The 12,719-nt window shown below is 45.1% G+C and overlaps 1 protein-coding gene across 6 annotated transcripts in view; it reads right to left on the bottom strand.

The window, feature by feature from the left end:
- Nucleotides 1-664: 664 nt before the first annotated feature.
- LRRC8D (leucine rich repeat containing 8 VRAC subunit D) overlaps nucleotides 665-12,719 on the bottom strand; it is a 112,701-nt gene continuing 100,646 nt past the window's right edge. For 5 of the 6 annotated variants that reach the window (XM_056523184.1, XM_056523186.1, XM_056523182.1 and 2 more), the window contains one exon: nucleotides 665-3,609. In XM_056523184.1, the coding sequence (XP_056379159.1) occupies nucleotides 1,073-3,607 (2,535 nt within the window). In that variant the 5' untranslated portion in view covers nucleotides 3,608-3,609 and the 3' untranslated portion in view covers nucleotides 665-1,072. The remainder of the gene's footprint in view (nucleotides 3,610-12,719) is intronic. The other variant, XM_056523183.1, reaches the window with a different exon arrangement.

Consider the following 12,719-nt stretch of genomic DNA (forward strand, 5'->3'; position numbering starts at 1 on the left):
AAAATCGATTCAGTATCGCGGAACAAAAAATCGCGATAATCGCGCGAATCGATTTTTTTCTTACATCCCTACCGTTTACGGTGCCCCATGTGGTCCACTGACGATCACTTACCTGTCCTCGGGGCTCCGGCGCGTCCTCTTCGGGATCCCCTGCATCGTCGGCGCTCTCCATCGTCGTCATCACGTCGCTGCGCACGCCGTCCCGTCATCCAATAGGAGCAGCGTGCGTAGCGACGTGATGGCGGCGACGGAGAGCGAGGATGCCGGGGAAGCAGAAACCTTGCCGGAGCGTCGGGGACACCTCAGGGACGCAGCAACAGAGATTGAGGGCGACATCCAGGGCAGCGGTGACGGTCTGGAGCGGCGGGGACAGGTGAGTACAACTTCCTCTAACAGTGGTCTTCAACCTGCGGACCTCCAGATGTTGCAAAACTACAACACCCAGCATGCCCGGACAGCCAACGGCTGTCCGGGCATGCTGGGTGTTGTAGTTTTGCAACATCTGGAGGTCCGCAGGTTGTAGACCACTGTCCTATACATTGCACGGATCCCTCAACATACGATGGTTTCAACAACCGATGGTCCATTTGGAACGGATTACCATCGCATGTTGAGGGACCACCGTATAAGATTCTGCAACATTCTCCGATTTTGCATCTTTTTAACGCAAGAAAACAAAACTATTATAACCAAAATTTAATAAGCATCTGCTCTATAAACACGTGGGCCATAACATGTCATTTGTAAACAGCCAGATAGGAATATCTTCAAATCATAATCAGAAAAAAAAACAAAAACAAAAAAAAAACAAAAAACATTTTTATTCTCTAATATCTGCAAAATGTATAAACTGATTGAAATATGTGAATATACCTGCATTTTTAAGACAATTATTTGCTTGGCTACTGAACGATGGAGAGTGAACGGACTGTTCGTAAGACATTGCTTTTGTTGAGGAAAAGTAGTTTCGCCTTTCTTTTATTTTTTTATTTTTTAACCTAACACTTTATGTCTAAATAAAAAAAAACAAAAAAACTTGTCGAAATATTTGCTGTGTAGGTCGCCTGCACGTTTACATCCCGTTAGCAAAAGGTACGTTTGTATCCAGGTTTAACGCCTCCTTCACCTCCGACGGTAAAGCATCGAACAGATGGTCCTCCACCACCAGCCCGCTCTTCTTGAGGAGACGGCATTGTATGATTTGTGAAGGCAAGCGGTCCAGGCAATTTCCCTTTAACTCTAGATGCGTGAGTTGTACTAGATGGCCGATCTTCTCCGGCAACGACGTGATGCAGTTCTGGCCCAAGCACAAAGTTCTTAGTTTGATGCATTTAAACAGCGTCTTTGGCAAGATGTCCACTTTATTCCCTGTAATGTGCAAGTACTGGAGATTCTGGAGTAAGCCGATCTCCAGAGGAATGGCCGAAATACAATTATAGCTCACATCCAGGTGCCGCAGTTTCTGCAAGTGGAAGAGCGCGACGGGGAGCGTCTCCAGTTTGTTGTTGGAGAAATACAGAGACTCCAGGTTCTTGACTTGAGAAATAGACTGAGGGATGCTGACTATCTTATTGTGCCACAACTTCAAACACGTCAACCTCTTCAAGTGCTGGAAACTTATCACCTCTTCTATGGTGCGGATGCTGTTCAGCTTGAGATCCAGCTCTTGCAGGTTGCTGAGACTGAATATGGCGTGCGGAATCCTCTCCAATTCGCAATTGTGGAGCTCCAGCTCTGCTACGTTCATCATCTTTTTAAGGCTATTGAGGACAACAAGCTTGGTGCCATCATTGTGAATGACAAGCCTGGTGAGATGAGGAGCCACGTCCGTGATATTCGATGGGATTTTGGTCAAATTGCTCTTCACGTAGAGAACCTTCAGATGCCGGAGTTCTCTCAAAGACTCCAGTCCGATCATTTTATTGTTCTCAGAGTTTAAATTACCCATCAGGTATAGCTCCCGTAGATTTTTCAGCAAATAGACCCAGGCTGGTATTTCGGCCACGTCTGTAAATTTCACATGCAGGCACTTCAAGTTGTCTCGTAGAAAGCTAAATGCGGTCTGCTCGACCTTTGCAGGACAGTGGTAAAGGTGCAGCTCCTGAAGAGCAGTCATTTGAGAAATCTTCGCAGGGATTTTAGCCTCCGGAATAAGTTCAAGTCTCAAAACCTCCAGATCGGTGAGGTCGAATACGGCATCGGGAACCCCAGAGAGCATGAACAGGTGCAGCTCCTGTTTGTCCTGCGCGTTTCGGGAAATGTGCTGCCGTAGCTTTTCGAAGGTCCATTCGTGGTTCAAACTAATCTCGCGCAGTTTGTTTTCGCTCACCTCGGATAAGAAGACGCCGAAACGTTTGGAGTACAACTGATCATATTGGTCCACCATGTGTAAAAGAAACGCAAAGTCGTTTTTAACGTCGGGAATGTCACTGAAGCTACTCTCCTCTCTCACCTTCTCGAAAGAATATTCCTTCAAGGGTCGTCTGAAGAGCCAGAACAAGGTGTACATACAGACCAGGCCATAGACACAGATGAGGGCGATGTAGCTTATGAGCAGCTTCTTCAACATAAAAGCCATGTTGTGAGTGCACTCGAACATGGTGTATCCCGTAAGGTGCTCCACGTTGGGCTCACAGACGTGCTTGAAACTAATCGCGGTAACAAAAGTCAAGGTATAACAAAGGATAAAAATAAACTTCACCGTCTTCACCACAGTCTGAACCACATAAAGTTTATAAATTAAATCACTGTCTTCGACGTGGGCGCGAAACTTCCGAACTTTCTCAAAAAGTGCTTTTGCCTGCTCACCGTCCTTTTTGTCCAAGATGGTCATTCCGGGCACCTCGCCTACCGGCTTGTCTGCCGAGAACTTTAACCCAGATTTGCTGATCATTGGAGTGCTGGGGTTTGGACTTCCCTCTTCACTGCTATTTGACAGATGCTTCCGGAACGACTGAGCCCCGGTTAACCTCTGTTTATTTTCCTCCGAGTCCTCGCACGCCGTCTCGGACAAAGCTTTGGTCGTCCAAGGGGATTCGAAACACTTGCCGAGTATGGAAACAAAATGTTCAATTTTCGAGCAGGTCTTTGGATATTTGAACCAGAAGTTGCTGCTGACCATTAATATGATCGTATGTATGAGTGCAAGATACGGGAAATATTTGGAATACCACGGAAGCGCCACGTGATAACACATTTGGTTGATGAATATATACTGTTGATAATCCAGGTTGGTTTTTCTCCCCCCAGAGTTGCTCAAAGGAGTCGGATTGACCAAAGCGTCCATGTGTGGTCTCCGATGCTCAACTTCCGGTGAGGTACTTAGCCATTCTTTACTAGCCTCTGTAGTAGTGATTGTTTCTTCATATTTCGAGGAGCCTTGCGGATTGCTCTGTCCTTCTCGGTTTGCTGGAGTTAAACATATGGCGGATTCTAACTTTGGTAAACAAACGACCTGATCTTTGGTTAGCTGCATGGTGCCGGCAAAGATGGCGACCATGAGCATAACCACCGCCAAGTAGTCCATGAACACGTCCCACCATGGCTTCAGAATCCGGTACGTGGGCTGGATGTCATTAAGCGATGCAACTTCTGAAAGGGTGAACATTCCTGCGAAAGGAGAGGAAAACACAAAATTAGTAAATGTTTTACATGGATTATTAGGTTCCCACAATACAAACGAGATTTCAGTAATATGTAGGAATTAGTAACAAAGTAAATACTAAAATACTCAGGACCTGAGGCCTCTTCCAAAACCATTGGCCGCCATCATCTATGGAGCCATCGCCCCACAGGTTTGAGCAATTAGTTTTTTCTCTAGGCCAGTGTTTCCCAACAAGTGTGCCTCCAGCTGTGGCAAAACTATCACTCCCAGCATGCCCGGACAGCCTTCGGCTGTCCGGGCATGCTGGGAGTGGTAGTTTTGCCACAGCCGGAGGCATCCTAGTTGGGAAAGACTGCTCTAGGCCCTTCCACGTTCACTAGCTATCAGTGGCACCGGATATGTTAATGAGTGTCAAGGAGAAAGCACTGTCGTTCAGGCTACGTTCACTGTTCAATTTTTTGCCTGATTTTTTAAAGGGGTACTCTGGAGGAAAAAAATATATATTTTTTTTCCCCAAATCAACTGGTGCCAGAAAGTTATACAGATTTGTAAATTACTTCTATTTAAAAATCTTAATCCTTCCAGTACTTAGCAGCTGCTGTATGCTCCATAGGAAGTTGTGTAGTTCTTTCCATTCTGACCACAGAGCTCTCTGCTGACACCTCTGTCCCTGTCAGGAACTGTCCAGAGTAGGAGCAAATCCCCATAGTAAACCTATCCAGCTCCGGACAGTTCCTGACATGGACAGAGGTGTCAGCAGAGAGCACTGTGGTCAGAATGGAAAGAACTACACTACTTCCTATGGAGCATACAGCAGCTGATAAGTACTGGATGGGTTAAGATTTTTACATAGAAGTAATTTACAAATCTGTTTAACTTTCTGGCACCAGTAGATTAAAAAAAAAAAAAAAGTTTTTCACCAGAGTACCCCTTTAAGGTGGTCTCATCCATGGTCAACGTCATTTATGCTTATGAGCGTTTCCCAACCAGTGTGCCTCCAGCTTTTGCAAAACTACCACTCCCAGCATGCCCGGACAGCCGGGCATGCTGGGAGTGGTAGTTTGGCACCTTGGTTGGGAAACCACGAAAACAAGGTCACATTGACCCAACCATGTGGTAAATCTGGGACCATTGTTGTCTGTAAAACAGGAGACTTTTTTAATTAAATTTTTTTATTTTATCAATTTTTTTATTTATTTTTATTTTATTTTATTTATCGGACAATGGCATTCACGCCCAATTGTTCTGTTCAGCACTTTTCAAAATGTTAATGCACTGGATGGTCATGGACTGCGACCTCCGAGAGAACAAAACACAGTGTGGGGGCGCCAATAAAAGCCTTACTGTTCTGCTGTGCGGAATGAGAGGTGCGGCGGCCGTACACACAGCGCCCTCAGCCCCGTCCTTTGTCTGGATGTAAATATGAATGAAAGTGGCCTATGGAGCCAATGACAAAAGGGAAGCTTTCTCTGTGATGAGATGTTCTGCAGATATTACTTATGCACACCCTCCCCCTCCCCCCTCATATGTTTACAAAGCTTTGCTAATGCCCGCGCCAATGTTGTGATGAAGACGATGTCCATGACAAAGCAAGACTACTAAATCACAGCAACGGATATTCAGGGAAAGGTAGAACAATCTAATTTGTCTGGTAAACCATATACACACGATCTATTATACCAGCAAAGATGAAATGTCAACACTTAAAGAAACACTCCGGGGTTGTTGTTTTTTTTTTTTTTGTCCATATCATGCACCATCACTCGTCCTACGGTGGCATATGTTTTATTCCAGCACAGCTGCATCTATACCTTCATTACTGTAACTAGGTCATGTGATCACCAGTCTGACCTACAGAAAAGCAGTGTTTAATGTGCCAAAGGAAGTGGTCAGTCCTGGGTCAGCCGTGAACCACAGGATGACATCAGCCCCTATCAGATTGTTCCTGGCAGCTTCCAGACTCCTGTATCTGTATACTGCTGCTGCTATCTCTACGGGGTCAGGATATATAGTATATACACACCTCCCCTCCAGCCCTATCTGTATACTGCTGCTGCTATCTCTATGAGATCAGATTATACAGTAGTTATACACCTCCCCTCCAGCTCTATCTGTATACTGCTGCTATCTCTATGAGATCAGAATATACAGTAGTTATACACCTCCCCTCCAGCTCTCTCTCTATGGGATCAGGATATATAGTAGTTATACAACTCCCCTCCAGCTCTATCTGTATACTGCTGCTGCTATCTCTATGGGGTCAGGATATGTAGTATATACACACCTCCCCTCCAGCTCTATCTGTATACTGCTGCTATCTCTATGGGATCTGGATATATAGTAGTTATACCCCTCCCCTCCAGCTCCATCTGTATACTGCTGCTATCACTATGGGATCAGGAAATATAGTAGTTATACACCTCCCCTCCAGCTCTATCTGTATACTGCTGCTATCACTATGGGATCAGGATATATAGTAGTTATACCCCTCCCCTCCAGCTCTATCTGTATGCTGCTGCTATCTCTATGGGATCAGGAAATATAGTAGTTATACACCTCCCCTCCAGCTCTATCTGTATACTGCTGCTATCACTATGGGATCAGGATATATAGTAGTTATACATCTCCTCTCCAGCTCTATCTGTATACTGCTGCTATCTCTATGGGATCAGGATATATAGTAGTTATACATCTCCTCTCCAGCTCTATCTGTATACTGCTTCTATCACTATGGGATCAGGATATATAGTAGTTATACTCCTCCCCTTCAGCTCTATCTGTATACTGCTGCTATCTCTATTGGATCAGTATATATAGTAGTTATACACCTCCCCTCCAGCTCTATCTGCATACTGCTGCTATTTTTATGAGATCAGGATATATAGCATTTATACACCTCCCCTCCAGCTGTATCTGGGGGTGTGGCCGTGATATCACAACCCCCAAACCCGCACCCAGTGTTGGGAACAAAATACTCCAAACGCTGGGGCAGTGGAGTACCCCTTTAATAATAAATCTGTACGTGCATTAGTCACATGGTATATGGGATGAGACCATCATAAGATTAATATATACAATGGTCACGGATTGTGGCTCTACAGCTGCTCTAAGACTACAACTCCTAGTAGAGTAAGGCCAGAGCATGCTGGGACTCCCTACAATACACAGAGTTGAAGCAGCCATACATAGAAGTGTATGAGTCAGCAGATGTGCGCACTGCTTCCCGTCACAAGTGAGTTGGCAGAAATATAATCCGCCGCTTAGCTGTAATCTGCTGTGAGTAATGTCGGTAATATACCCAGATCACACACATTGTGCTTAGTGAAAGTTGGCGCTGAACAGAGGAATGAGCGCACAATGGCACCTGGGTAACCTGCAGGAACGACACAATACGGCTCCGGCTACACACGTACTTATACAAAGCCTTTCCAGCTTTATCTCCTCAACACATTGAGCTACCTGCAACTTATTGCACGATGCACCACAACTGTACTTGTTGAGCCAGTCAGGATGTCAGACATTGTTTTTAAATTGGCCCTGAGGAAGGGGTACATAAGCCTCAAAACCCGTTGTCCATTCTTTTACTCTTGAAATGAATTGCAAATGGGTTTCGAGGCTTATGTACCCCTTCCTCAGGGCCAATGTAAAAACAATATCTGACATCCTGACTGGCTCTACGTGGCAAGCCCAATACGATGAATGGGCAAGGCCATTACGATGAATACATACCCCTTCCTCAGGTCCTGACTGGTTCAACACGTACGTGCTGCTGTGGTGCATCCGATGCGCCACAGCAGCACTTGTTGAACTAGTTAGGACGCCAGACATTGTTTTTACATTTCACCTGAGGAAGGCATACATAAGCGTTGAAACATGTGGTCCATTCTTTTACCCTCTTGAAATTAATTGCAAACATGTTTCAACGCTTTTGTATGACTTCCTCAGGTGAAACGTAAAAACAATGTCTGGCGTCCTGACTGGTTCAACAAGTGCTGCTGTGGCGCATCGGATGCACCACAGCAGCACGTACGTGTTGAACCAGTCAGGACCTGAGGAAGGGGTATGTAGTCATCGTAATGGGTTTGCCACTTATTTCAAGGTTAAAAGAATAGACAACGTGTTTCAATGCTTACATAACCCTTCCTCAGGTTCTGAGTGTCTCAACACATGCTGCTGTGGTGCATCAGATGCACCACAGCAGCACATGTAGAGTCAGTCAGGATGTCAGACATTGTTTTTACATTGGCCCTGAGGAAGGGGTACATAAGCCTCGAAACCCATTTGCAATTCATTTCAAGAGTAAAAGAATGGACAACATGTTTCAACGCTTAAGTACCCCTTCCTGGGTCTGGCGTCCTAACTGGCTCAACAAGTGCTGCTGTGGCGCATCCGATGCACGTGTTGAGCCAGTCAGGACCTGAGGAAGGGGTACGTAAGCGTCGAAACATGTTTGCATTTTATTTCAAAGGTAAAAGAATAGACAATTTCTTTTCCAGTTCAAAATTTCCCTGTTTAAGTGAATCACAGTTTTTTGTTTGTTTTTTATTACAGAAATTTTTGCAAGAAATCTGCTGCTCGTGAATTTACCGAAACATAAAATTATTGTGTACGAATCGGCCTGTATGTGGTCCCCGCTCCTCACCGGCCGCCGTCCACTTTATAGATGATTTATAACAATTAGAATGTTCTGTAATCCCTGAGCAGTTAGTTTACATAAGGAGAAACCTTTCTGAAATCACATGGTGCAGCGCAACGCAGGGCGGCCGTCTCTTTAAACAACCAAAATCCGCCCTCATAATGGACTTAAATTAGCCGAACACCACAAGTCAGATATAAAGGCAGGAGATCTCGAAATACGCGCAGATGCTGTAATCTCCTTGTGCTTAACAGAGATTAGTCTAATGCATTCAAACTGGAGAAATGAGAGACAGTCAGACAAAAAGAGACAGACAGGAAGAGACAGAGAAAGAGTGACAGAGAGAGAGTGACAGAGAGAGAGTGACAGAGAGAGAGAGTGACAGAGAGAGAGAGTGACAGAGAGAGAGAGAGAGTGACAGAGAGAGAGAGAGAGTGACAGAGAGAGAGTGACAGAGAGAGAGTGACAGAGAGAGAGAGTGACAGAGAGAGAGAGAGTGACAGAGAGAGAGAGAGTGACAGAGAGAGAGAGAGAGTGACAGAGAGAGAGAGTGACAGAGAGAGAGAGTGACAGAGAGAGAGAGTGACAGAGAGAGAGAGAGTGACAGAGAGAGAGAGAGAGTGACAGAGAGAGAGAGAGAGTGACAGAGAGAGAGTGACAGAGAGAGAGTGACAGAGAGAGAGAGTGACAGAGAGAGAGAGAGTGACAGAGAGAGAGAGAGAGTGACAGAGAGAGAGAGAGAGTGACAGAGAGAGAGTGACAGAGAGAGAGTGACAGAGAGAGAGAGTGACAGAGAGAGAGAGAGTGACAGAGAGAGAGAGTGACAGAGAGAGAGAGAGTGACAGAGAGAGAGAGAGTGACAGAGAGAGAGAGAGTGACAGAGAGAGAGAGAGTGACAGAGAGAGAGTGACAGACAAAAAGAGACAGACAGGAAGAGACAGAGAAAGAGTGACAGAGAGAGAGTGACAGAGAGAGAGAGAGAGAGTGACAGAGAGAGTGACAGAGAGAGTGACAGAGAGAGAGAGAGTGACAGAGAGAGAGTGACAGACAGGAAGAGACAGAGAGAGAGTGACAGAGAGAGAGTGACAGAGAGAGAGTGACAGAGAGAGTGACAGACAAAAAGAGACAGACAGGAAGAGACAGACAGACAGACAGAAGGTGAGACAGAAAGAGACAGGCAGAGAGTGAGACAGAAAGAGACAGGCAGAGAGAGACAGAAAGACAGACAGAGCGAGAGAGACAGAGAGAGAAACACACACAGACAAAGACAGAGTGACAGAGACTGACGGAGAGAGAGACACACAGAGCGAGAGAGAGAGGGAGAGAGACTGACAGAGTGAGACAGAGAGAGACAGAGAGAAATACACCTCTCCTCCAGCTTTATCTGTATACTGCTGCTATATCTATGGGATAGTATATACCAGTGGTCTTCAACCTGCGGACCTCCAGATGTTGCAAAACTACAACTCCCAGCATGCCCGGACAGCCGATGGCTGTCCGGGCATGCTGGGAGTTTTAGTTTTGCAACATATGGAGGTCCGCAGGTTGAAGACCACTGGTATATACTGTAGTTATACGCCTTCTTTCCAGCTCCATCTGTATACTGCTGCTATCTCTATGGGATCAGGATATACAGTATAGTAGCTATACACTTCCCCTCCAGCTCTATCTATATACTGCTGCTGCTATCTTTATGGGATCAGTATATATTGTAGTTATACACCTCCCCTCCAGCTCTATCAGTATACTGCTGCTCTATCTATTGGATCAGGATACATAGTAGTTATACACCTCCCCTCCAGCTCTATCTGTATACTGCTGCTATCTCTATGGAATCAGGATATAAAGTTGTTATACACCTCCCCTCCAGCTCTATCTCTTTGGGATCAGGATGTATAGTATTTATACCCTTCCCCTCCAGCTCTATCTGTATACTGCTGCTATCTCTATTGGATCAGGATACATAGTAGTCATACACCGCCCCTCCAGCTTTATCTGTATACTGCTGCTGCTATCTCTATGGGATCAGGATATATAGGAGTTATACACCTCCCCTTCAGCTCTATCTGTATACTGCTACTCTCTCTTTGGGATCAGGATGTATAGTATTTATGCCCTTCCCCTCCAGCTCTATCTGTATACTGCTGCTGCTCTATTTGATGCTGTGTACTTCTCTATACCTCATTGTATATCTTACATAATGTAACTATTTTACCACAACTGTGCTTATCATAGTATAAATGCGCCATTTTCTACCACAATTTGGGGTAATCACAGCAAAAACAGCCAAAATGCATTAAGAATGTAACGTGTGAACACGGCCCACAACTTCAAGGCTTCAGAAAATACTTCACTAGTGATTATTCCCCTGTGATTACATTTTTGGGCCTCCTTAATACCCCCAGCGTGCTCCTGGGGGCCTCCATACTTCTAGGGGGACGCTGGATAGTTACACGCAGAGAGCAGAAGCCCCGCTGATACTGACTGATGTCTCACATTTATTTTCTATAGCGTCTGCTTAAAGGGGTACTCCGCTGGAAAACATATTTTTTTTAAATCAACTGGTGCCAGAAAGTTAAACAGATCTGTAAATTACTTCTATTAAAAAAAATCTTAATCCTTCCAGTACTTATCAGCTGCTGTATGCTCCAGAGGAAGTTCTTTTCTTTTTGAATTTCTTTCCAGTCTGACCACAGTGCTCTCTGCTGACACCTCTGTCCATGTCAGGAACTGTCCAGAGCAGGAGAGGTTTGCTATGGGGATTTTCTCCTGCTCCGGACAGTTCCTGACATGGACAGAGGTGTCAGCAGAGAGCACTGTGGTCAGACAGAAAGGGAATTCAAAAAGACAAGAACATCCTCTGCAGCATACAGCAACTGATAAGTACTGGAAGGATTAAGATTTTTAAATAGAAGTCATTTACAAATCTGTTTAACTTTCGGCATCAGTTGATTCAAATTTTTTTCTCCAGTGGAGTACTCCTTTAAACTTGAGAAATTCCATTAAGGGTACGTTCCCACACGGCGTATTTGCTGCGTATTTGCTGCTGCGTATTTTATTTTCTCTGTTGAAGTCAATGGGTAGGAAAATACGCAGCACCAAATACGCAGCAAATACGCAGCAAAATACGCCACGTGGGAACGTACCCTAAAACAAATGGGTTTCCTAGGCTACAAGATCATTTTACAGCTCTGCTGTCAAGAAAACTTTTGATCGGTGGTGGTCTCAGAGCCAATACCCCCACTGGCTCGTTGGTCATCGCAGGAGATGGACTATTATAATCTATGGAGCCCAATACCTGCAACATGAGGGATCGAGCGCCGAGTGGGGGAGTGAAGTGTGCTACCGTGTGCCAGGGTCGCCACCTTTCTTGCAAAAAACATACCGGCCCTGCTAATTTGCATAATTCATTATATATGCGTGACATCATAGGATATACACATGGGGGGGGGGGGATTTTGTCCTGTTCTGACCCCTATGACTTTTTTATTTCTCCTTATATGGCCTGTATCAGGGTAATTTTTATAATTTTTTTTATTAAAGGGGTTCTCCACCATAAGGTGATTTTAGTATGTACCTGGCAGACAGTAATGGACATGCTTAGGAAGGATCTGCGCTTGTCTTGGGGCTAAATGGCTATGTTGTGAGATTACCATAACACTGTGGCTAACTGGTATTTCCTGTCTGACTTTTCTTTTTTTGACTACAAATCCCACAATTCCATTTTCCTCCCACACATCAGCCACCCCACCCACTGAAACATAAATGAGCTGCCGACCTGTGATTTACAATCAAGGTCCCTCCAGCTGTTGCATTAGTTGCAGATTGATCCCTCCACCCATTGAAGCAGACAGGCTCCCTGTCATCAGCTGACTAGTGATGTCAGGTCTCGGCCGCATTGCAAGCTGGGAAAAATCCGAGACGACAGTCATTGTGTATGCTGGTAAAAAGAAATATTGGGGTGAAAATCACAGAAGAATTGTGAGAAAATCGTCACACACAGGTACAGACACTATATTATGTACTACAACTAACTTTACAGCCCCTGTAGCATAGTCAAATAAATAAAAATCCTGGAATACCCCTTTAAATTCAGGATTTGCAGTTAGTTACTAACTACAACTCCCAGCATGCCCTGATACAGCCTGTGGCTCAGCAGCTGCCCCAAACAAAAACTACAACTCCCAGCATGTTGGACTATATAGTAGTATATAGTATAGGGCAGTGTTTCCCAACCAGGGGTGCCTCCAGCTGTTGCAAAACTACAACTCCCAGGATGCCCGTACAGCCGTTGGCTGTCCATGCATGCTGGGAGTTTTAGTTTTGTAACAGCTGGAGGCACCCTGGTTGGGAAACACTGGTATAGCATATGGAGTAACATTCCAGGAGTTGGAGGATTGGTTGGATGGACTGTCAGGGTGACCAAAATACTGGTGTATATCTCATTGTATATCCCAGTACATATCTCAGTGTCCCTCC

This window comes from Hyla sarda, chromosome 6, assembly GCF_029499605.1.
Source record: "Hyla sarda isolate aHylSar1 chromosome 6, aHylSar1.hap1, whole genome shotgun sequence".
NCBI classification, from domain to species: Eukaryota; Metazoa; Chordata; class Amphibia; order Anura; family Hylidae; genus Hyla; species Hyla sarda.